The sequence below is a fragment of the Barbus barbus genome, assembly GCF_936440315.1.
Source record: "Barbus barbus genome assembly, chromosome: 5".
Classification (NCBI taxonomy): Eukaryota; Metazoa; Chordata; class Actinopteri; order Cypriniformes; family Cyprinidae; genus Barbus; species Barbus barbus.
In genome coordinates this window covers 28,926,834-28,951,755 of record NC_136733.1, presented here as the reverse complement: position 1 = coordinate 28,951,755, position 24,922 = coordinate 28,926,834, and the positions used below count along the sequence as shown (strand labels likewise).

General features: G+C 36.1%; 4 protein-coding genes across 4 annotated transcripts; 2 read left to right on the top strand and 2 right to left on the bottom strand.

The window, feature by feature from the left end:
• The first annotated feature begins 60 nt into the window (after nt 1-60).
• LOC306869377 (ubiquitin carboxyl-terminal hydrolase 30-like) lies at nt 61-7,295 on the top strand. The gene is made up of 13 exons (XM_079416136.1): nt 61-151; nt 575-684; nt 3,012-3,194; nt 3,311-3,414; nt 3,583-3,681; nt 3,800-3,845; nt 3,938-4,032; nt 4,538-4,597; nt 4,755-4,841; nt 4,950-5,030; nt 5,143-5,365; nt 5,917-6,025; nt 6,116-7,295. The coding sequence occupies exons 1-13, from the start codon at nt 81-83 to the stop codon at nt 6,360-6,362; spliced, it is 1,515 nt and encodes a 504-aa protein (XP_079272262.1). The 5' UTR covers nt 61-80; the 3' UTR covers nt 6,363-7,295.
• A 192-nt stretch (nt 7,296-7,487) lies between these two features.
• On the top strand, nt 7,488-11,034 carry LOC306869376 (peroxisomal membrane protein 2-like). Its single transcript, XM_079416135.1, has 5 exons — nt 7,488-7,725; nt 8,880-9,002; nt 9,193-9,355; nt 10,250-10,369; nt 10,467-11,034. Exons 1-5 carry the CDS (start codon nt 7,616-7,618, stop codon nt 10,533-10,535), a joined length of 585 nt encoding a protein of 194 aa, XP_079272261.1. The 5' UTR covers nt 7,488-7,615; the 3' UTR covers nt 10,536-11,034.
• Nucleotides 11,035-12,271: 1,237 nt separating this feature from the next.
• On the bottom strand, nt 12,272-14,090 carry LOC306869632 (uncharacterized protein). Its single transcript, XM_079416459.1, has 2 exons — nt 13,990-14,090; nt 12,272-13,866 (listed from the first exon to the last, which is right to left on the bottom strand). Exon 2 carries the CDS (start codon nt 13,864-13,866, stop codon nt 13,396-13,398), a length of 471 nt encoding a protein of 156 aa, XP_079272585.1. The 5' UTR covers nt 13,990-14,090; the 3' UTR covers nt 12,272-13,395.
• Nucleotides 14,091-18,269: 4,179 nt separating this feature from the next.
• LOC306869851 (uncharacterized protein) lies at nt 18,270-19,353 on the bottom strand. Its single transcript, XM_079416777.1, has 2 exons — nt 19,256-19,353; nt 18,270-19,132 (listed from the first exon to the last, which is right to left on the bottom strand). Exon 2 carries the CDS (start codon nt 19,130-19,132, stop codon nt 18,662-18,664), a length of 471 nt encoding a protein of 156 aa, XP_079272903.1. The 5' UTR covers nt 19,256-19,353; the 3' UTR covers nt 18,270-18,661.
• Between the last annotated feature and the right edge of the window lie 5,569 nt (nt 19,354-24,922).

Genomic DNA, 24,922 nt, shown 5'->3' with positions numbered 1-24,922 from the left:
CGCTTCCTGCTCCGCGGAAGGTCCGTCGCGCAACAATGCGCAATGAATGTTTAGTTCCGCACTTTTAGGCGCAGTGAAATATGCCTTGGTGCAAACAGGGAGCTACAGACAAGCTCGTCCGGGAGTTCTTACGCACTGGAACCGCTGCAAGGTTGGAGTTTGTATATATGTATTCGGACGGCTCTCTTTATAGCTTGATAGTCAGCAGTAGCTTATCTACTCCATCTGTCTTGGAAATAGATGTAAAGTTAACATCTAGGTATTTAATGATTCAGAAAGCTTCACTTCAGTGTTCAGCATGAATCAGAGCATGATATTTGGTTTTGTGTGTTCTACTTTTTTCCACAAAAAGTGGGTTGTGTAATGATGGCTTATGGGTTTTTGTTGGAGAGTCAGGGTTAATGCAAACACAGCTGTCAGGGTCAGAGGTAGTCTGCTGTCTGCCACAGGTGTCCCTCTGACATGTTTGTTTGTGATCAGTCTACATGTGATGATTTGTAAATGTGCTGTTCATTTCTGTCCAGCTGTCTGTGCCGGATACAACCAAAACACTTCTTTTTTCTTTCTGTTTCAGGAACAGGATGATGAAAAACTGGGGTGTGATTGGTGGAGTAGCTGCTGCCATGGCTGCTGGAGTCTATGTACTATGGGGGCCAATTTCAGACAGGAAGAAAAAGAGAAAAGGTGAGTTGTCCGGTTTCTTTGTGATTTAACATCTTGGAGCAAGTTTAAAGTCACCGTGAAATTAAAACTGACAATTCCTATTTTTTATGGAATATAACAAGCAGTGTTTATTATAATTTATTTATCTAAAAGTCTTCATACACCTTCATTTTTTCACATTTTGTTATGTTGCGTTATGTTAAACTGCTATAAATTACTTTTTTTTTTGCCCCACATAAATCTACACTGCACTCACCATAATGGCAAAGCAAAAACTGGATTTATCACAACTTTGCAAATTTATTAAAAAGGAAACACTGATAAAATGACATTGCACAAGTCTTCATACCCTTTGCTTTGACACTTGAAATTTAGATCAGGAGCATTCCAGTTTCACTGAATCATCTTTGAGATATTTCTATACTCCGACTGGAGTTAACCTGAGGCAAATTCAGTTGATTGGACATGATTTGGAAAGGCACACACGGCTGTCTATATAAAGTTTAACAGCTGAAATGGATGTCAGAGCAAAAACTAAGCAATGAGGTCAAAGGAATGGCCTGCAGAGATGAGAGACAGGTTTGTGTTGAGACAGATCTGGGGAAGACTACAGAAAAATGTCTGCTGTGTTGAAGGTTCACAGGAGCATTTGGCCTTCATAATCCTTAATGGATGAAGTTTTAAACAATCCCTCCTGGCCAAACTGAGCAATCGAAGGAGAAGGGTCTTGGTTGGAGAGGTGATCAAGACACTGATGGTCACTCTGATTGAGCTCCATGATCTTATAGAGATGGAAGAAACTTACAGAAGGACAAACATCACTGCAACACTCCACCAATCTGGGCTTGATGGCAAAGTGACCAAACTCAAGCTTCTCCTCAGTAAAGATACATGAAACCATGATTGGAATTTACAAAAATACTCCCAAATAACTCTCAGACTATAAAAAAAAAAAGATTCTCTGGTCTGATCAACCTCAATTCCTTATTCATGTCTGAGGGAAACCAAGCACCGTTTATCACCTGCATAATACCATCCCAACGGTGACGCAGCATCATGCCGTGGAGGTGTTTTTCAGCGGCAGGGACTGGGGAAGTGATCAGAGAAGACGGAAAGCTGAATGCAGCAAAATACAGAGATATCCTTAATGAAAACCTGGTTCAGAGCACTCAGAACCTCAGACTGGGCTGAAAGTTCACCTTCCAACATGACAATCATGCACACAGCCAAGACAATGCAGGAGCGGCTTAGGGACGACTATATGAACGTCCTCGAGTGGCCCAGCCAGAGCTGAGACTTGGAACCAATCAGACATCTTTGGAGAAACCTAGAAATGGCTGTCCACCGATGGTCCCCAGCCAACCTGAGATCATCTAAAGAGAAGAATGGGAGAAAAAAAAAATGCAGATATGCAAGGCTTTAATTGTTGCCAAAGTGCTTTAACTAAGTTTTGAGTTAAGGGTATGAAGACTTGTGCAATGTCATTTTTTTCAGTGTTTCCTTTTTAATAAATTTGCAAAGTTGTGATAAATCCGTTTTTGCTTTTTCATTATGGTGAGTAGGGTGTAGATTTATGTGGGGGGTAATTTAAAGCAGTTTAACATAACGCAACATAACTAAATATGAAAAAATTTAGGGGTATGAAGACTTTCTATAGGCACTGTATGCACATCAGAATTTTTAATTCATGTGCCTTGGTAATCTTAATAAATAATTTTAAGCATTAACTTCCTCTGCCCCTTGAAATTACATTTCTTCTCTGATGTTGTAGCAAATGTTTTTTTTCTTTTGCATTCCTATTTGCCAGAATAGAAAAAAACTTTTCCTTGACTTTTCAGAGGAAAAAATGTGGAGAGATTGATCGCATTTGGTCAGAAAAGAGAAAGATGTATTAGAAACATTCACATTTATTGCCCAAGTAATAAAACATATATATGCATTTTAATTAAAATATAAAAAGTTTTACAATGTTAATAACTGTTGAAACACCTCTTCACAGTCTTTGTAAAGAGTTATTCCTGATGGACAACTATTAACCTTAGTTTACATGTCAGGAACTGTATCTTGTTACACAGATGGCACTTTATAAATTTGCTTTTCACAAATGAAAATATGTATTCTTAATGTTTAGAAGTATAAAATATAAAGAAGTAGCCTTTTTATGAGAGCAATAAGGCTCAAGGCTGTGTTATATTCTAGAGATTGCAGGTGTGTTTTGACTATTCATTGCTTAAATGTATTATTTCTCTCACATATAACCATCTCATATGGTTCTTGGTCTACTTAATAATAATAATAATAATGATTTAATTTTATTTTTATTGTTAAATGTGTAATTTCTCTCACAGGTATGGTTCCTGGTCTGCTTAATCTGGGGAACACATGCTTTATGAACTCACTTCTCCAGGGCCTGGCAGCGTGTCCTTCCTTCATCAGATGGCTTGAAGACTTCACAAATGAAAGCAATGTCCATCCAGAGAGAACTGAGCGAGAGACTCATCTGTCCAGATCTCTGATGCAGTTACTTAAAGGTTATTTCCCATTCAACCGATAGAACAAATGCAAAAATGTTAATTTGTGCATTTGGGTGATCTCTCCATCACCCAAATGCACAGGGTGATCTCTCCATCTTCCCTCCTTTATACAGCCCTGTCGAGTCATGATCCTGGAGAAGATGTTGTTTTAGATGCTGGAGGCCTTTTAGAAGCTCTCAGGCTTTACAGATGGCACATTAGCTCCTTCGAGGAACAGGTACGATGTTCTCAAAAACAATGCAGTTTTAGTTGTATTATTTTTGTAAAGGAATATTTCACCTAAAATGGACAAATTACTCATGTTTTTACATCCTTAGCTCAAATGTTGGATTTTAAAAAATTCATTAACATGAAAATGACTGTCATTTTTACATTTTCTCCTCAGGATGCTCATGAGCTCTTTCATGTACTCACATCATCATTGGAGGAGGAACGGGAACACCAGCCCAGAGTCGCTCACCTGTTCGACATGCAAACACTGGAGGTAAACATGAACAGTCACTGTTAGTGCAGTATTAGATAGTTCCAAAAGATAGTTTGTAAACTAAAGAGTTAATATTTAGAAAGGTACCATAGACATTCTCTACTGTTAATGCTTTCAGAAATCTGTGGAGTCCAAAGAAAAAAACATAAGCTGCAGAAGTGGAGGTGAATGAAGACTTCATTCTTTAAACATTTTTATTGCCTTGATTTACTTAGTTTTTTTTAGCGTTTAGTAATTTAATCTTTTTCTTATTCAGGTCCATTACATCCTATTCCAAGTTTATGGAGGACTCGGCACCCTTTTCATGGGCGGTTAACAAGTTATATGGCTTGTAAACGCTGTGAGCAGCAGGTGATATTTTTCAGGCTTTTTAAACAAATATGTGACCCTGGACCACAAAACCAGTCTTAAGTCGCTGGGGTATATTTGTAGCAATAGCCAAAAATACATTGTATGGCTTAAAATTATAGATTTTTTTTTTATGCCAAAAATCATTAAGATATTAAGTAAAGATCATGTTCCATGAAGATATTTTGTAAATTTCTTACCATAAATGTATCAAAACTTCATGTTTGATTAGTAATATGCATAGTTAAGAACTTCATTTGGACAACTTTAATGGCGATTTTCTCAGTATTTAGATTTTTTTTGAACCCTCAGATTCCAGATTTCAAATAGTTGTATCTAACAAATGGAATGCTTATTTATTCAGCTTTCAGGTGATGTATGAATCTCAATTTTGAAAAATTGACACTTAAGAATGGTTTTATGGTCCATGGTCAAATATTTATGATTTCTATCTACAGCATTTTATTGAAAGAATGGGATTGTTAAGCCTGTCTGTTTTTGATTTCAGAGTCCTGTGCACTATGATTCTTTCGACAGCTTGTCTCTGTCTATCCCGTCAGTACAGTGGGTAAGTTAACTTGTTCTCTAATACACAATCACATGTAATTATTGTAGAAAGCTAATCTACACATTAAAATATCCCAGTTGAAGTCTTATTACCCAGCTAGTATCTTAAAGACAAAGATATGTGTATAGTTTGCATCGCTTGTATTCACATGTATCAGGGCAGACCGGTTACTTTGGACCAGTGTCTCCAGCATTTCATCTCCTCTGAAACCATCAAAGAAGTGGAGTGTGAAAACTGTACCAAGGTACAATGTGTATATTTATCAGGACAAGTTACTATAGTACCAATGTACCTTATTTATTTGCTGCAATTTCTGAGCATTATTGAGCTGATTCTCTCTGTCTCTTTGTAGCAACAGGCTGGAGAGTTTGTAAATGGAGAAGTCTTTGCGAGTCAGAGGACAACATTTGTCAAGCAGCTAAAACTTGGAAAGGTAGATATGATTGTTATTCTTTCATTCAGACCAGCACACTTTTCCAAACACTGACAGTTGACAGTCTTAAATAACCTCCTGTTGGTTTGTGTGTGTTTATTTTCACCTTTAGTTGCCTCAGTGCCTCTGCATCCATCTGCAGAGATTGACGTGGTCTAAAGAGGGCACTCCCATTAAGAGACAAGAGCATGTTCAGTTTACAGAATATTTGTCTCTGGATCGATACAAACATTGTACTGCTGGTCAGAACCTCCAAAGCACCAGCAGAACAAATAAGCCCATATCTGCCAAAGCTGCCGGAGACCCAAAAGACAACACCATTGCTAATGGTGTTGGTAAGAGATGTGAACTTTTTTTGTTGTTTTTTTTTCAGTGGTAATGTGATGCTGTCATTTTGATCTGTGAATATTGATTTGCTCCATTTAAAGTAAAATCAATCAAATATCCTTGCAATACTTTTGGTATCTTTAATAATTAAAAATTAAGTAATGAATTATAGTAGTAGTAATAATAATAATAATAGTTTTTTCTGTTGTTGTTATAATTTATTATTATTTTTTTATTCTATAAAATATATTCAAAACATGTTTATTTTGATTGATAATAATAACTTATAATTAATAATTGTATTATTAAACAGAATATATACAAAATATAATTAATATTTTTAGTGTTTCATCTTTAAAATCAGTGTAATATCCTTGAATTCCTTTTACTATTTTAATATAATAATAATAATAATAATAGTAATTCAAGAATATTCTAGAATTAATAATAATAATACTTGTTAGTATTAGTATTCATTCTAGAATATAAGAATACTAAATGTAATTAAAAAAAATAAGTATATAAGTGTTTTAAGATAAATTTCAATTTCTTTTTTTAGATTCAGAACACTGTAACAACAGTAAGCCACTGTCCAATGGAACCTTTCCCTCCATCTTTCTACACTCACCAGGACTGAGCTCACAGCTCAACCTCACTTATGACTACAGGTAGATACACACATGCATGCTTTATGATGAATGTAATCTATTTCAATTTACTTCATATAGTAACTTATCTTTTTTTTCTCCTCACTCTAGCACATCAGAGTATTTCTTCCGCTTGATGGCCATCCTGGTCCATCATGGCGACATGCACTCTGGACACTTTGTCACTTACCGCCGCTGCCCTGCCGCTCTCCGTGGAACGTCTCCTTTTAGCTCCCAGTGGCTCTGGGTGTCTGATGATTCGGTGAGGAAAGCTTCCCTTCAGGAGGCGCTCTCCTCCAGCGCATATCTGCTGTTTTACGAACGAGTGCAAAGGCCCGGTCTGAGGGTGGAAGAGTAGCGTCTCAGCTGACCCGAGTAACTTCTTCTTAGTTCAAAGCTAGAGCGTTAATCCTCGCTTCTCTCCATTCCAGGCCATGCTACTACGGCCAAGTGCAACTGTGCATTCCTGTGCATGCAGTTTGGTGTGCATGTTGATTCTGATTGGTCTTTGTGTCACAAAGAGAGGGAAGACGAGGACTCTGTATATCATAGTTTCCACCTTAATCTTGCTCATTGTCTATGGTGGTTGTTGTATTAGAAAACCACTAAGTCGTTATCTGAGCATATGATGATGAATGATGCCAGTCATGAGCACTAGTTGCCACTGATATGGGGATTCACACAGAGATTTGAACTCTACATTTCACAATAACGTTTCATTGCAAATTGACCTAGAATTGTTGCCTTGCCCATTAAGCTAATGATCTGTTAGAGAGGTACATTTGACATGGTTTATCATGCAGTTTATTATCAATAATGTGTCTTTGTCAATTAATTATCTATTGTTAATAATATATGTATGCAATTTGCATATAAAGGTCTTTTGTAAGACAAAAACACCACTAAGCTGTTTTTGTTTCACATTTTGAGGGTAATTAAGGGAGAATGCAAAATCATGGGATGTATCCTCATAGTTTCCAGGTTGTAGATCAGGTTTCCTATGAATCCTGTGTTTTTGTTGTATAATTGACATATCCCATGTTATTTTATCTTTAGTGAATACCTAGAAGGGAAACCTAGCAAGAATATAGGAATGCAGTCCATATTCCAAATTGCCAAATAGATTTTCTGCTGACACAAATATTTCAGTGTACATCCATTTCTAGTATTACTCTGTAAATTCCTTGTTATTTGTTGATTGTACATGATGCTATTTGCACAATTGTATATTTTTATGATATTAATGTGTGGAGGAACATTTTTTCACATAAATTAAATTCTGCAACAGGATTATGTTTTCTCTCACTTCTCTTTATTTTATATTTTAAGTCATGCTGGTTCATGTCATGAGGGGGAGTAGATTACAAGATGTTCTGTCCCTTTAAGAATTGGCATGGCTTGTCTCTTTAAGAGACAGCATGTGGATTTTAGGGCGTGGTCATGTAGAAGTAAGCCAATAGGAGCCCTCTGTTCTATGACGTACACATTCAGACCACGCACGCACGCTACGTTCCACCCTCATCAAAGATTTTCACTTTTGTCAAAAAAAACACCGAGCTGTCGTGACCGAAGTGCACAGACGGTGTACTAGTAAACTAAACTAAACCGAAGATGCCAACGCAAAGTTTACTTATCCGAGACCCTTCTTTTCTGACGAGGGTACTGCAGCAGTACTTGAGTTTGTTAAAGAAATATCCAATCATCACCAAATCGGTTACGAGGTCAGTTTACATCTTTAAGCTAGTTGGCTTGCTGTAGATTTGGGAGAAATTCACTTACAGTACGTTTAATACATTTTACCATGCTTATCGTAATTATCTTGGTTGTACCACTAACCAATTATTATGAATGAATATACTCAAACATTACACAATACTCATCATGTAACAATACCACATCTACATTGAATTCTGCTTGCAGTGATATTAGACAAGTACAATTTATTCAGTTTTTTATTGTTATGCTCAAAACAATAGAACATAAAAGCTAATATACCAGCAGTTTATTGTCATTTCACAAAAATGTGACCCTGGAGCACAAAACCAGTCTTGTCGCTGGGGTATATTTGTAGCAATAGCCAAAAATACATTGTATGGGTCAAAATTTTTCCTTTATGCCAAAAATAATTTGGATATTAAGTAAAGATTATGTTCCGTGAAGATATTTAGTAAATTTCCTTCTGTAAAAAGATCTCAATTAAATTTTTGATTAGTAATATGCATTGCTAAGAACTTCATTTGGACAACTTTAAAGGTGATTTTCTCAATGTTTTGATTTTTTGCATGGTAGATTTATACTAGCTGGTACATTTACACCTATGAACTGTGAAATGCAACTAATATAAGATAATAATAATTAATGCTCAATCTTATATTAATACAAGAAAGTTATTTATTTAATAATTTCATACTTAATTATTAATATATCAGGGAAACATGAGGTGTCAGTGAGTACATAATTTAATCATAATATTTATATAATTAATAACTATGAGTAATGTGTTAGTTTTAGTTTAAGTTTAAAAATAAAATTTTATATATTTAAATGTATTTTAATTTTATATAAAATATAAGAAAAACAAATTAAAATCACTAAACACTAAGCAACAACAAAAAATGCGTCTTAAACTCTTAATAAAACGCTTTGTAGTACTAGCAGTCATATAAAAAGATATCCTTTATCCATTTAATGTTTTTCAAAAGGACTTTGCACTGTGTTTTTCTATTGGTTGTTTGGGGGGAGGGGAAATCAAGTCCTGTTAAAAGTAACACTCACTTTTGGACCAAACACAAAGACAAGTGTCTTAATCTTTGGATGCAGCATGCAAGGCCATGTGGGTTCATTGATACAATGGCAGTTTTGTTCTTTCTTGCAGTGGTATTCTCTCTGCTTTGGGAAATCTACTGTCTCAAGCTTTGGAGTACAGGAGGAGCAACAAAGAAAATAGCCCAAAAAAGAAAATCAATATACTGGGACCTGTACACTTTGCAATATTTGGGTAGAGTGACGATGCGTTTTAATTACACACACCACATAATCATGTAAAAATATTTATGTTTTACTTATTTGAAAGACTACACATGCATGTCACAGTACACATTAAGTCTTTTTACAGAAATATTTAATATCAGGACTGTTAAATGAGGAACAAATGTGTTTCAAATTTTTTTTTTTTTTTTTTTTTTCAGACTTTTTATCACAGGTCCAGCCAGTCATTACTTCTATCATCTCTTGGAGGTGCTGTTGCCAAACACTGTCCCATACTGCCTGATCAAGCGCCTGCTGCTGGAACGTCTGATATTCGCCCCTGCTTTCCTCTTGCTCTTTTATGTGGTTATGAATGCTTTGGAGGTAATGTTTCATAGCTGAGATTAATCAGGTTTTCTTCTTTGTTGAACAGAAATATATGCTGTTTTAAATACAGCACAACAGTATTACTTAACTTCTGCACTTTGTTTACACTTGCCTCCTTTTCTGGGCAACAACTTTGTTGTTATTACTGTCATTGACACATTGTGCTACCATTTACTGTCAAGCATGGAGAAGTTGGTAGTAAGTATAGTAAGATGGGTGAAGTGTGGATGAAGCAAGTATGTGAATTTCATAATTCTGTGGAGCGTAAAGTAGCAGGACTGTTTGTCACTCACCGATACAGGCCGTGATCTTTTCACAAGAGGCAGCTCTTATGCAAATGTAAGGAAAACCTTCATGTTGTTCTGCTTTGACCAGAATATAGACTTCAGCTGCTGGTTAGTGAACTTCACTTGTTTGCTGCTTCTGATTAGTGTGTTGATTACATTATTTATTTTTTTACTCTAGTGTCACACCACATTGACATCAAACTAATATAGTAATGCTGAACTTGTTTTATCCTGTGCCTGAAGACACTGTTTAACAAATAAGTCTAATAGAGAATTATTGAAATAAATTATATAGTGCATTTTATTGAGTACAAAAGAATTAAACAGTTAAATGAATGTTTCTTAATAAAGAGGATGTTTTTATCTATTTGTAAACTGATTCTTCCTTGAAACAAAGCTGCTTTTCATAGCCTAACAGGTTTTAATGTCCATTCATAATGTTTTATCTGACTGGCCTTCAAGGTTACAGACTGCTGAAGCTTATCTTGAACTTCTGAGACATGCACAACGAAGTGAACAAAAAATCATAAAGAATATGCAGATCAACTTAAAAGTTAATCAGTTATGGTGATTATGTTTACAGCTACAAATGTGATCTTTGCAGGGCAAGACTCTCGCAGATGTTCAAAACAAACTTAAAACAAGTTACTGGCCTGCAATGAAGATGAACTGGAAGGTTTGGACCCCGATTCAGTTTATCAATATCAACTATGTACCTGTACAGGTAGGCATAAAAACATTACACCAGTCCTCCCTTCCAGATTGCATAAGGCTTGTCTGATCCATTATCTCATTATCTTTTTCTCTTACTCTTTGCACAGTTCCGAGTGCTGTTTGCAAACCTGGTTGCTTTATTCTGGTATGCATATCTAGCCTCGGTCAGGAAATGAAACCACAAAACCAGCTACAGTAGGCCATGGTTGGTTAAATCTAGTTTGTGCCTTTAAAGCATTGGATATGTTTTAAATGTCTTCCAGGAAAACTGATGGGGAATATTAGTCAGTTTCTGTAAATTAACTGTGATGTGGATCAGTAATGAGAATTTACTGCTACTTCCACTGACGGTTAATGAATTGTTGCTCTGTTATGAGCAACTTGCTGATGTCTTTCTACTGCTTGTGGAAGCACTGACAATGATGTCAGGGTTTTGATTGTTGTATTTGATTCATTAAAATATATTAATCGCAAACTTATGTTAGCGGTTACTAATACTACTGCTGTTATCTTCACTGAGTTGATGTACATAAATAGCAGTAGTCATGTTAATATATTTTGTATAATTTCATAACCCGATAAATGCATACAATGTTGTTTTTATGACACTTGGTTTATATAATAATTACCAGCACACACATGCACACCAAAAAAAATAAAAATTACATTTTTAAATTTGTATTTTAATTCACTTAATATTATGATTTAAAGACTGTATGACAGTGTTTTAAAGAAGGTAATATTGTTGTATTAAAAATGTGAAAGGCACATTTTACACAGCATTTATAGCAGCTCTAATGTTAACAAATAAAATATACTTATTACTTTTTTTTGTTATAAAAAGTAAGTTGCCTCTTTCACAAACACACAATCGGTTCTAAATATTCACGATTGTTTTGAAACTCGCCTCCATGCTGAGTTTCCTTTTCAGGGATTATTCAGCAACTTCCTGTTTCCATACTTCAGAGAAGCAGTGAGCATAACAGGCCATAACATGACGTATGGTACAAACATCTAGGTGTGTTCAGAGCTTGAAATCTCATGGACAAGAATTACGTCATAGTGAAACCAATGTGAATTTATGTAGTTTGTTCCCTAATGCTTCTATTATTATTACTTTTACTATGATTTCTTTATTTATTTGTGTAACATCCATTAAATATGCAATTATACTCAACACTCAATAATAAAGGTTCCAAATGGGAGTGTTCACAGTGATGCCATAGAAAAGAACCATTTTTGGTTCCCCAAAGAACCTTTCGGGGAACAGATCATAAAAGATTTATTTTATAATAATGCTAAATCATGTTGACTTTAGATTTGTTGCCAACGAAAACGAAAAGGTGTTTCATTGACAGCTACTTACACAACCTTCATTTTCCATTCTGCTCCTGAGTGAATCATTGGAAAGAGAGGGTATTCCCCTTGATCACATGACGAGGGAAACCCAGGTGATCTGAAACACACAGAGAGCAACCACACCCACTCTGATAGTGTGCAGAGTATCAGTCTGAGAGGACTGAACACTTTCCATTTATTATCATGTGTCTTGTACCATGTTATGTATTTGGTGTCTGGAGACATGTCCCCCTTTTTTTACGACTTAGACAAAACACGTTGTATAGTTGTTTAAGTTTGCTTTTTACTTCAGGACATTGGCATGACAAAAGGAGGCAAATACAATATAAGAATGTCTTCCTTATTGCTCTCCATTCCTGTGTGCAAGCATAAACAACTCATGTGACAAGTTTATGTGTGGCATTGTGATGAAATATTTGTTTACATAGATCTATTTTGTGCTCAAATGCAAGATCAATGGTTCTTAACCAGTGTTGGGGGTAACGCATTACAAGTAACGTGAGTTACGTAAGAATATTACTTTTTTCAAGTAACTAGTAAAGTAACGCATTACTTTTTAATTTACAAGAAAATATCTGAGTTACTTTTTTCCCATTTATTGACTGACAGCCTGAGGTTTATTCATTACACTTTTTGGTGTGAAAGGGCTTTTACATTTGCTATGATAGAACTTATTATATTAAAAACAAACAATCAAGCCCTGCTCATATTTAAAAAGTAACGCAAAAGTAACGTAACGCATTACTTTCCATAAAAAGTAGTTAAGTAACGTAATTAGTTACTTTTTTAGGGAGTAATGCAATATTGTAATGCATTACTTTTAAAAGTAACTTTCCCCAAAACTGTTCTTAACAAGGGGGCCTCAAGTATTAACATGAGCTAAAAATAAAGATATTTCTTATCTTGTTTTATTTTTATTTATTTCTTCTTTGAAGAATCGGGGATCCATTTTGGAAAACCTGGATATATGAGGTATCCTAAATGAGAAAGATTGATTTATAGACCTGGACGTCATGTGAATTAATAAAATTCCACTTTCAGTATATAAATAATTAAGATTTAGTCGATTAGTTATGGCATGCTTTTTTGCGAAATTGTGAGTTAAAAAAATCGTATTCAGTAAATCACAAAAACTTAACCACTGAACTACAAAAAAGTCAATACTGAAACTTTCTTCTTGGGAATGATTGGAGCATTTATTATTTTAGTCACAGTTAAACATCATTCATAATGCTAAAAGATACACTTATATAAAATGCAGATAAATACAATGGAATTAGCCTACATGAAGACTCTTATACTTTATTTTAAGGTGTCCTTGTTACAGTGCAATACACATTTAAGTAGGCCACTGAGTAATATGAATTAACTACATGTACTTTATAGGCTATATGACAAGGGTTAGGATTAAGGTTTGTCTTAGGGTTACTTGCATGTAATTATACTTTATTATTATTATAATAGTAAGTACATGTAGCCTAACATGTGTAACAAGGACACCTGAAAGTGTTACCCTGAAGACATCTGTAGGTAAATGCAATGGAATTATATTAGTTTTGACATTATAAAAAAAAAACACATTTCGAGTATAATAGGCATATCGCCTATTTACATCACTTAACACATATAACGACAACACTTTTTAGTCCTTTTTTCTTTTTTCATTAATTTAACCGATCAGCCTCCTCGCAGACGGAGGGTCATGTGAATAGTGCTTCCTAAGGCGATGTCGTATTCCTGCAACTTTCTGCCAGACTCCAGCTGTCTTCCGTTGAAAATCAGTCTCTGCTGGTCCACAGGGACTCTCTCTTTACGGTAGATCTTAGCCTGGAGCTGATCTACGGTCTCGTTGACATCAACTTCATACGTTCCGGTCTGGCCCTTCTCATTCCTGACGAACACTTGGAAAGGTCCAGGGTTGGTGATGAGCAGGCTGACCACTGATCCAGAGTGCAGTCCGTAACTGCTGAGGGGTCTAGAATCATCCTCAAGGCTGATACGGGTACCGTTATCGGCAGACAGCTTCTGTTTGTTAGGAGGCTCTCCGAAGTGATGATGAATGAGCTTCTTGAGTTCGCCAACTGTGGCTTCAACACTCACTTTCAGAAGCTTCACATCTCCGCCCAGAAGTCTAATTGTCAGCTCCATCTATTAAAATAAGATAAAATATAAAATAATTAAAATTTGACAACTACAGCATCATTTAGTTACTTAAAACTGGAGATTAGAGTTAATATTACTGCTCAATGTGTTCATAGTTGTGCGGCTTACCTGTCTGGTTGTTCAAATGCTTTGTTGAATATGGCTTTCGTTGGATGTTTTCTTCAATAAGTCTTATAAGTCGCACCGAAATCAAATAATGTGCCTCTGGTAACACTGAGCAAGGGCAGGCATTTATAAAGCGTCAGCTCAAGCCCCGCCTCAAAACAATGTTTCGTTTCCAAAAACTTGCTCAGTCACTTTCGGTTTCCATTCTCACCAAATCGCTGATGTTAGTCCTGAGAAATCATTGATCAAGAGGATGTTCAGCCCAAATAAACAATTCAGAAATGGGTCATTCTACAGAAACGTCCACTTTTATTGGTATGACATGTCTTAAAATGTATTTATTCTTCTAACATTTAAACTTAGACCACATTATTAGATTACATGACTTTATGAATACATATAAATGACAGTTTATTTCCCCCGGTTTCACAGACAAGGCTTAAGCCTAGTCCTGGACTAAAATGTAAGTCTGAGATGTTTCAAATGAAAGAAACTTGCACTGACTGATCTTAAAATAAATCAGTGCCTTTGTTTTGTCTCAAGATGCACACCAGTAATGTTTTTATTCTAAGGCACGTTTACAAAAATTACTTAAATGTCCTAATTGAACTATGATAGTTATGATATGGCATGCACTGTCTGTTTACTCATTTGACCGCGGTCAAGCCACCCGCAGTTCAGAAAAACACGGTCAAGCCAGCCGCGATTGAAAAAATGGGGATGCGTGCGTATTACTATACTTACGGTAATTGCAGGACCAACACAGAGGGAACGCGCATTCAAAGTGCTTTTCATTCTAGACTCCCAGAATTGAGATGTAATGACATCTTTCGTTATTTTTTCTGTTTGTTTTATGTACATATGCTTAATATTCGTGTTATTTATTGCTGTCTTTGTATCTGTATTAGGCCTACTATATTCTTCTACGTGCATTTCATTGCAAGATTCGTAGAAAAGGAGATATGGGACATTAATATATAGTTCTTATATACGACATCCCATACTATATGCACACCTTATATGAAACCAATTTACTGCAGCATCTTCAAGATATGGGACATTATTCGATTTAGAGGGGTACAAAGACCCCATTTCTAATAAGCACAAGAAATTAATGGTCAGTTCTTATACAGGACATCCCATACTATATGCACACCTCATATGAAACCATTTTACTGCAGCGTTTTCAAGATATGCATAAAATATGGGATGTCCCATATAAGAACTGATTGTCCATTTCTTCTTATTAGAAATGGGGTGTTTTCAGGACACTGAAATGAGACAATAGCACATTACTCTGCAGTAAAATGCTGCAGTAAAAAGGTTTCATATGAGGTATGTAGATAGCATGAGACGTCTTGTATATGAACTGATAATTTTTTTCTTCAACTTATTAGATGTCCTCTGAAGTTGAATAATGCAACATTTCTTCAAAACGGTGTAGTAAAAATGATTTATATGAGGTGTGCATGGGACGTCTCGTAAAAGACTTGACTATTGCTTTTTCCTACTTCCAAGAAATGGTGTCTTTATACCCCTCTAAATCGAATAATGTCCCATATCTCGAAAATGCTGCAGTAAAATGGTTTCATATGAGGTGTGCTTATACAGTAGTATGAGATGTCCTCTATATAAAAACTTACAATTCATTTCTTGTACTTGTTAGAAATGGGGTCTTTATAGTCCTCAAAATTTAATAATGTCCCATATCTTGAAAATGCTGCAGTAAAATGGTTTAATATGAGGTGTGCATATGGGACGTCCCATATGAGAACTGACCGTTCATTTCTTGTACTTGTTAGAAATGGGGTCTTTATAGTCCTCAAAATTTAATAATGTCCCATATTTTGAAAACGCTGCAGTAAAATGGTTTCATATAAGGTGTGCATATATTATGGCATGTCCTGTATAAGAACTGACCATTAATTTCTTGTACTTATTAGAAATGGTGTCTTTGTACCCCTCTACATCGAATAATGTCCCATATCTTGAAGACGCTGCAGTAAATTGGTTTCATATAAGGTGTGCATATAGTATGGGATGTCGTATATAAGAACGGACTGCTCATTTCTTGTACTTATTAGAAATGGTGTCTTTATACCCCTCTAAATCGAATAATGTCCCATATCTCAAAAATTCCTCAGTAAAATAGTTTCATATGAGGCGTGCATATAGTGTAGGACGTCCTGTTTAAGAACTGACCATTCATTTCATCTACTTATTAGAAACGGGGTCGTAATACCCCTGAAAATCGATTAATGTCCCGTATCTCCTTTTCTACGAATCTTGCAATGAAATGCACGTAGAAGTATATAGTAGGCCTTATACAGATACAAAGACAGCAATAAATAACACAAATATTAAGCATGTGTACATAAAACAAACAGAAAAAATAACGAAAAATGTCATTACATCTCAATTCTGGGAGTCTAGAATGAAAAGCGCCTCGAATGCGCGTTCCCTCTGTGTTGGTCCTGCAAAGGTTCCAAATGGGAGTGTTCACAGTGATGCCATAGAAAATAACCATTTTTGGTTCCCCAAAGAACCTTTCGGGGAACAGATCATAAAATATTTATTTTATAATAATGCTAAATCATGTTGACTTTAGATTTGTTGCCAACGAAAACGAAAAGGTGTTTCATTGACAGCTACTTACACAACCTTCATTTTCCATTCTGCTCCTGAGTGAATCATTGGAAAGAGAGGGTATTCCCCTTGATCACATGACGAGGGAAACCCAGGTGATCTGAAACACACAGAGAGCAACCACACCCACTCTGATAGTGTGCAGAGTATCAGTCTGAGAGGACTGAACACTTTCCATTTATTATCATGTGTCTTGTACCATGTTATGTATTTGGTGTCTGGAGACATGTCCCCCTTTTTTTACGACTTAGACAAAACACGTTGTATAGTTGTTTAAGTTTGCTTTTTACTTCAGGACATTGGCATGACAAAAGGAGGCAAATACAATATAAGAATGTCTTCCTTATTGCTCTCCATTCCTGTGTGCAAGCATAAACAACTCATGTGACAAGTTTATGTGTGGCATTGTGATGAAATATTTGTTTACATAGATCTATTTTGTGCTCAAATGCAAGATCAATGGTTCTTAACCAGTGTTGGGGGTAACGCATTACAAGTAACGTGAGTTACGTAATAATATTACTTTTTTCAAGTAACTAGTAAAGTAACGCATTACTTTTTAATTTACAAGAAAATATCTGAGTTACTTTTTTCCCATTTATTGACTGACAGTGCGCTGTGTGAACATGCTGTTACTGTAGATCTAGACTAAATGTGAATGTGCATTAATTCATTCCACTCGCAAAAAACAGATTTAGTATTCATCAAAATGAATTAAAACAGTGAAATGCAAACTCAGAATATGATGCAAACCTGCAATAATTAAATATGTTAAACACCACAAATGTATCTAATCCCATTTTATTAACCAATGTCTTTGCTGCTGACCTTTGATGATCCAGTTCAACCATACTAATAAGCAACAATGACTTTAGATAAACTAACAATTGTGCTTCATTGTGTTTTATTACTGAAGAGTGTTGAACCTTCTTCTCCTACGTTCTACTTTACAGACGTGAATTTACTTTTCCTTCAGCCTGAGGTTTATTCATTACACTTTTTGGTGTGAAAGGGCTTTTACATTTGCTATAATTAGAACTTATTATATTAAAAACAATCAAGCCCTGCTCATATTTAAAAAGTAACGTAACGCATTACTTTCCATAAAAAGTAGTTAAGTAACGTAATTAGTTACTTTTTTAGGGAGTAATGCAATATTGTAATGCATTACTTTTAAAAGTAACTTTCCCCAACACTGTTCTTAACAAAGGGGCCTCAAGTATTAACATGAGCTAAAAATAAAGATATTTCTTATCTTGTTTTATTTTTATTTATTTCTTCTTTGAAGAATCGGGGATCCATTTTGGAAAACCTGGATATATGAGGTATCCTAAATGAGAAAGATTGATTTATAGACCTGGACGTCATGTGAATTAATAAAATTCCACTTTCAGTATATAGAGAATTAAGATTTAGTCGATTAGTTATGGCATGTTTTTTTGCGAAATTGTGAGTTAAAAAAATCGTATTCAGTAAATCACAAAAACTTAACCACTGAACTACAAAAAAGTCAATACTGAAACTTTCTTCTTGGGAATGATTGGAGCATTTATTATTTTAGTCACAGTTAAACATCATTCATAATGCTAAAAGATACACTTATATAAAATGCAGATAAATACAATGGAATTAGCCTACATGAAGACTCTTATACTTTATTTTAAGGTGTCCTTGTTACAGTGCAATACACATTTAAGTAGGCCACTGAGTAATATGAATTAACTACATGTACTTTATAGGCTATATGACAAGGGTTAGGATTAAGGTTTGTCTTAGGGTTACTTGCATGTAATTATACTTTATTATTATTATAATAGTAAGTACATGTAGCCTAACATGTGTAACAAGGACACCTGAAAGTGTTACCCTGAAGACATCTGTAGGTAAATGCAATGGAATTATATTAGTTTTGACATTATAAAAAAAAACACATTTCGAGTATAATAGGCATATAGCCTATTTACATCACTTAACACATATAACGACAACACTTTTTAGTCCTTTTTTCTTTTTTCATTAATTTAACCGATCAGCCTCCTCGCAGACGGAGGGTCATGTGAATAGTGCTTCCTAAGGCGATGTCGTATTCCTGCAACTTTCTGCCAGACTCCAGCTGTCTTCCGTTGAAAATCAGTCTCTGCTGGTCCACAGGGACTCTCTCTTTACGGTAGATCTTAGCCTGGAGCTGATCTACGGTCTCGTTGACATCAACTTCATACGTTCCGGTCTGGCCCTTCTCATTCCTGACGAACACTTGGAAAGGTCCAGGGTTGGTGATGAGCAGGCTGACCACTGATCCAGAGTGCAGTCCGTAACTGCTGAGGGGTCTAGAATCATCCTCAAGGCTGATACGGGTACCGTTATCGGCAGACAGCTTCTGTTTGTTAGGAGGCTCTCCGAAGTGATGATGAATGAGCTTCTTGAGTTCGCCAACTGTGGCTTCAACACTCACTTTCAGAAGCTTCACATCTCCGCCCAGAAGTCTAATTGTCAGCTCCATCTATTAAAATAAGATAAAATATTAAATAATTAAAATTTGACAACTACAGCATCATTTAGTTACTTAAAACTGGAGATTAGAGTTAATATTACTGCTCAATGTGTTCATAGTTGTGCGGCTTACCTGTCTGGTTGTTCAAATGCTTTGTTGAATATGGCTTTCGTTGGATGTTTTCTTCAATAAGTCTTATAAGTCGCACCGAAATCAAATAATGTGCCTCTGGTAACACTGAGCAAGGGCAGGCATTTATAAAGCGTCAGCTCAAGCCCCGCCTCAAAACAATGTTTCGTTTCCAAAAACTTGCCCAGTCACTTTCGGTTTCCATTCTCACCAAATCGCTGATGTTAGTCCTGAGAAATCATTGATCAAGAGGATGTTCAGCACAAATAAACAATTCAGAAATGGGTCATTCTACAGAAACGTCCACTTTTATTGGTATGACATGTCTTAAAATGTATTTATTCTTCTAACATTTAAACTTAGACCACATTATTAGATTACATTTTGACTTTATGAATACATATAAATGACAGTTTATTTCCCCCGGTTTCACAGACAAGGCTTAAGCCTAGTCCTGGACTAAAATGTAAGTCTGAGATGTTTCAAATGAAAGAAACTTGCACTGACTGATCTTAAAATAAATCAGTGCCTTTGTTTTGTCTCAAGATGCACACCAGTAATGTTTTTATTCTAAGGCACGTTTAGAAAAAGTACTTAAATGTCCTAATTGAACTATGATAGTTATGATATGATATGCACTGTCTGTTTACTCATTTGCATCAATCGGAATGAGAGAAACAGTGAGTGATGTTGAGACAGGTGAAAAGAGTTTGGGTATAATAGTGAATATTGACCTATTGTGCGTACCGTTGTTGCTCCCACTGTTAAGGTGTAATCGCTGCATTTGGGCTAAAAAAAAAAAAAAAAAAAAAAAAGATTATTATAATTATTATTATTATTTTTAAAAAAAGTATTGTTTCAGGAAGGTTTTTTGTTCGTCCCCTAGTATAGTCCCGCCCCCTCACATTGATTGACAGCTTTCCGTGAAGACAGGAAATTCAGATACCAAAGGAATTGCGATGTCATTTGAGTTTTGGCAGGTTACATGCACGAAGCAGAGAAAGTGAAAAGGCAAATGTGGTAATTAATATTGCTATTTAAATATGACAGGCTCATAGCTCGTAAGACATGTTGCAAATGGACTTTGCTTTTTCATTTGAAATGTGGCAGTCACTGTGCGTTTAAATGCAAACGATAATGCAAGATTTGCAATTGCATTTGGATTATGTCACAATTTATGCGCCCACATGTGGAAAATACAATTTGCAATTCATTTTGAAAATAGTCCGGAAAATTATTCCATACTGATGGCTCAAGAGGCTGTAATTGTTCAAATAACATATTGTTTCATTTTAAAATATAAAGAAATTGTAACCCTAATGTGTTTTGTAAAGATACTACATTGGCGCATGCTCAGACTTCGCTGTCCAGCCAAGCCTGCACCCTATCAAGTTCCAGGACCCTCCTAAGCCAGTGGCTGTTCCTTCCCACCGGTGGATGCTGGCTGTTTATGGCCGAGACATCTTAAGCAGAATGGATCAAATAAAAGCCAGCATAACATCCACCGTTGGCAATATATTAAAAATGGATTCCACAAAAAAGGTAAATATTTTTAACCCTTACCACTGTAAAATCCTACCTCACAAACAAAAGTCTTTTAGCAGAAAAGACATGAAAAATTAAATTAATGCTTTGTACATATATAAAAAACAGTATTATTTCAGTATTTTACATATAAAGGAAACAGTTTATTTGGGCTTTAGGCATTCACTGTCTTTTCTGTGTGATCACAGATCACCAAGAAGCTATCAGGCTTTGTCAAGGGGACTGCTTGTGGCTTACATCTGTGAGCAATGAGGTGGGCCAAATCCTCATCAGTGTCCTGACTGCTCAGGAGGGTCCTGCACTTGACACCATGGCTGCTGATCTCATCCGCAGGTACAGCAATGCTATTCTGGCTCCTCCTCAGCTTTGTTGACTGTGAATGTTGTCGAGAGGGCATAGGACAGACAAAACTAAAACAAAGATTTGGTGGGTGGCCAGACCTGGTTGTAAAGCTTGACATATACCACTTCATGCAGCGACTGGCATCTGGGTGTACAAAGGATGCACATCCTCTTTACCCCATCTTTATGTCCAGACTGTCAAGCTGCATTTTTGAGTGGGACAGTGGAGATGTTGCCTTGCTGCGTCAAGCTAAGAGGGAACAGTTGAAACAAGAAGGTGTTCATGGGATCACTGAAAAACTAGTGGACCAGAAGATAACCAAGGAGGAACTGGCATTGCATTGCAGGAGGCGGACAAGAGGGGAGCGGCAGACGATCATGATGATTGAACAGCTTCTTAATGAGTTTAATGAGCAACAGCTGGTAGGTCTTTTGTGACATGTCAAGTCAAGTCAAGTCACCTTTATTTATATAGCGCTTTTACCAATACAAATTGTGTCAAAGCAACTGCACAATATCAAAATAGGAAAATAGTGTGTCAATAATGTAAAATGACATATAAACAGTTTGAAAGATGTGCTATTTTTCTGCTTGTGCTATTGTTTTTATTTAACTTTGTATATATTCTTATATTTACCAGGCTGTGGATGAGCGCAACATCCCAGGGATGGACAGAGTGGACTAACTCTTAACTCCCAGCAGGCCAGTGCCATCATAGCTCTACCATTCTACCATATGACCAGCAGCGTGTGGCGTACTCTGCATGGCACCAGTCGCGTCTGACAACAGGACGCTTCAGGTGCTCTAAAAAGAAACCTGAAAGTGTTTACGCTAGGTGTGGAGAGCATGACACGTTGCGTGCTAGGATCGCCAGGATCCCCTGCCCAGTGGCCAGACTGTTGTCGTCTGGTAAGTGCATTTTTGTAAAACTCTGTGACATCCGTAAAAGACAGACAGCTGATCCTGGGTAATGGTGCAGTCATGCAGAGCTCTACTCTGCAGTTTTTTGATGTTAATCAAACAACTCTCATTCAGTGGCACAACAAACGACTGAAGAGGCAGGAATGTAATATTCTGCTGCAAGGGGTCAACTTGCCTGCTTCCATTCCTGTTGCTCCGGTACCTCTCCCACCAGTACAGGTACGCCCCACTGCTGCACCACCACGTCCTGGCCCTCAACATCAGTACCACTTGCCTCAAAGTACAACAGGACAAGCAGTGTACAAGAGGAAGTCTGCAGCCCAACACACCCATTCTCTGCAGTCTGCCTGCCCAAGGTTGCCAGCTCAGAGGCAATTGTTCCCTCACCAGACATCTCCACCTACCCCTGCCCCTTTGCCTACTGTCTCCAGCCCCAGCACTGCCAGTGGCCCACTTGTGTATGTGTTTTTGACCCCACAAGTCAATGCATACAAATGCATACCTGCTGGCCCCCTCTCCTCTCCACCACCTGCCCGAGGCCTTACAATCGGAAAGTTGACAAAAATAAATGCAGTCAGTGCCAACAGCCCCGCAACAAAGAAAGTGGCCACGCCCAGTATTATGGGTACATATACTGTCCCCAAAATGCTGGTATTCCACTTGACCAGTGGATGGAGGAGATGCGGAGGAAGAGGGCAGATAAGAAATAGATTTGTTTGTCTTTGTCGCACACTGTGTAGATGTGTAGTGGTAATACTTCAGTCATGTTCTATTAGTTCATTGATGTAACTGTTCAATATTAATCCCATATAACAGGTCTGGCATTAAAAAAAATCAACATAACAGAAATAACACACTGTATATTACTGTTTTTTTGTGTGAGCTTTGCAAAGTGTGTTGATTTTGTTATTTGTATATATTTTTTTACCAGCTGACCAGAATGTTCTACCTTTATTACTTTGTGTATTTAGTTTATTTATTTATTTTATATATAATTCTTCAATTTCTTTGTATCTGTGATATGCTTACTGTGTGTGAAAGAGAGAGAGAAAGAGATGATTAAGATTTTGTAATAAATTTGTAATGTATTTAAACAGAAAGGCCTTTATCTTTATTTATTGCCAACAGTCACTCAATTAGAAACTTTCAATTCTAATTCCTTTCATTTTTAAATTAGAAAATTAAATTGAAATTCCTTTCATTTTTTCTCAAGCAATGTAAAACACATGCATACATACATATATACAAACAATACATATGAATATAGTAATAACTTACATTTTAGTCAAAACAAAACATACATGTGTAGGTGTCCGCTAGAGCAACTAATTGATAAACATATTTCTTGCATTGCTATGTAAATTAGGTTCATTATTATCTATATCGTTGTTACATAAGTATGTTCACTTAAGTACATATATTTGACTGTATGACATTCAACTTCCTGTTTCCATACTTCAGAGAAGCAGTGAGCTTAACAGGTCATAAACATGACGTATGGTACAAACATCTAGGTGTGTTCAGAGCTTGAAATCTCATGGACAAGAATTACATCATAGTGAAAGCAAACTTATGTTAGCGGTTACTAATACTACTGCTGTTATCTTCACTGAGTTGATGTACATAAATAGCAGTGGTCTTGCTAATATATTTTGTATAATTTCATAACCCGATAAATGCATACAATGTTGTTTTAATGACACTTGGTTTAAAATAATTACCAGCACACACATGCACACCAAAAAAATAATAATTTTTAATTCACTTAATATTATGATTTAAAGACTGTATGACAGTGTTTTAAAGAAGGTAATATTGTTGTATTAAAAATGTGAAAGGCAAATTTTTACACAGCATTTATAAGAGCTCTAATGTTAACAAATAAAATATACTTATTACTTTTTGGGGGGGTTATAAAAATGAAGTTGCCTCTTTCACAAACACACAATCGGTTCTAAATATTCATGATTGTTTTGAAACTCGCCTCCATGCTGAGTTTCCTTTTCAGGGATTATTCAGCAACTTCCTGTTTCCATACTTCAGAGAAGCAGTGAGCATAACAGGCCATAACATGACGTATGGTACAAACATCTAGGTGTGTTCAGAGCTTGAAATCTCATGGACAAGAATTACGTCATAGTGAAACCAATGTGAATTTATGTAGTTTGTTCCCTAATGCTTCTATTATTATTACTTTTACTATGATTTCTTTATTTATTTGTGTAACATCCATTAAATATGCAATTATACTCAACACTCAATAATAAAGGTTCCAAATGGGAGTGTTCACAGTGATGCCATAGAAAAGAACCATTTTTGGTTCCCCAAAGAACCTTTCGGGGAACAGATCATAAAAGATTTATTTTATAATAATGCTAAATCATGTTGACTTTAGATTTGTTGCCAACGAAAACGAAAAGGTGTTTCATTGACAGCTACTTACACAACCTTCATTTTCCATTCTGCTCCTGAGTGAATCATTGGAAAGAGAGGGTATTCCCCTTGATCACATGACGAGGGAAACCCAGGTGATCTGAAACACACAGAGAGCAACCACACCCACTCTGATAGTGTGCAGAGTATCAGTCTGAGAGGACTGAACACTTTCCATTTATTATCATGTGTCTTGTACCATGTTATGTATTTGGTGTCTGGAGACATGTCCCCCTTTTTTTACGACTTAGACAAAACACGTTGTATAGTTGTTTAAGTTTGCTTTTTACTTCAGGACATTGGCATGACAAAAGGAGGCAAATACAATATAAGAATGTCTTCCTTATTGCTCTCCATTCCTGTGTGCAAGCATAAACAACTCATGTGACAAGTTTATGTGTGGCATTGTGATGAAATATTTGTTTACATA

Bases quoted from the DNA above. Each gene is read 5' to 3' on its own strand.
- LOC306869377 (XM_079416136.1), top strand. From the start codon at position 81: ATGCCTTGGTGCAAACAGGGAGCTACAGACAAGCTCGTCCGGGAGTTC. The intron at 152-574 runs GTTGGAGTTTGT...TTTCTGTTTCAG, and splicing joins CGCACTGGAACCGCTGCAAG to GAACAGGATGATGAAAAACT. The intron at 3,846-3,937 runs GTGAATGAAGAC...TTTCTTATTCAG, and splicing joins CATAAGCTGCAGAAGTGGAG to GTCCATTACATCCTATTCCA.
- LOC306869376 (XM_079416135.1), top strand. From the start codon at position 7,616: ATGCCAACGCAAAGTTTACTTATCCGAGACCCTTCTTTTCTGACGAGG. The intron at 7,726-8,879 runs GTCAGTTTACAT...TCTTTCTTGCAG, and splicing joins ATCACCAAATCGGTTACGAG to TGGTATTCTCTCTGCTTTGG. The intron at 9,356-10,249 runs GTAATGTTTCAT...TGATCTTTGCAG, and splicing joins TGGTTATGAATGCTTTGGAG to GGCAAGACTCTCGCAGATGT.
- LOC306869632 (XM_079416459.1), bottom strand. From the start codon at position 13,866: ATGGAGCTGACAATTAGACTTCTGGGCGGAGATGTGAAGCTTCTGAAA.
- LOC306869851 (XM_079416777.1), bottom strand. From the start codon at position 19,132: ATGGAGCTGACAATTAGACTTCTGGGCGGAGATGTGAAGCTTCTGAAA.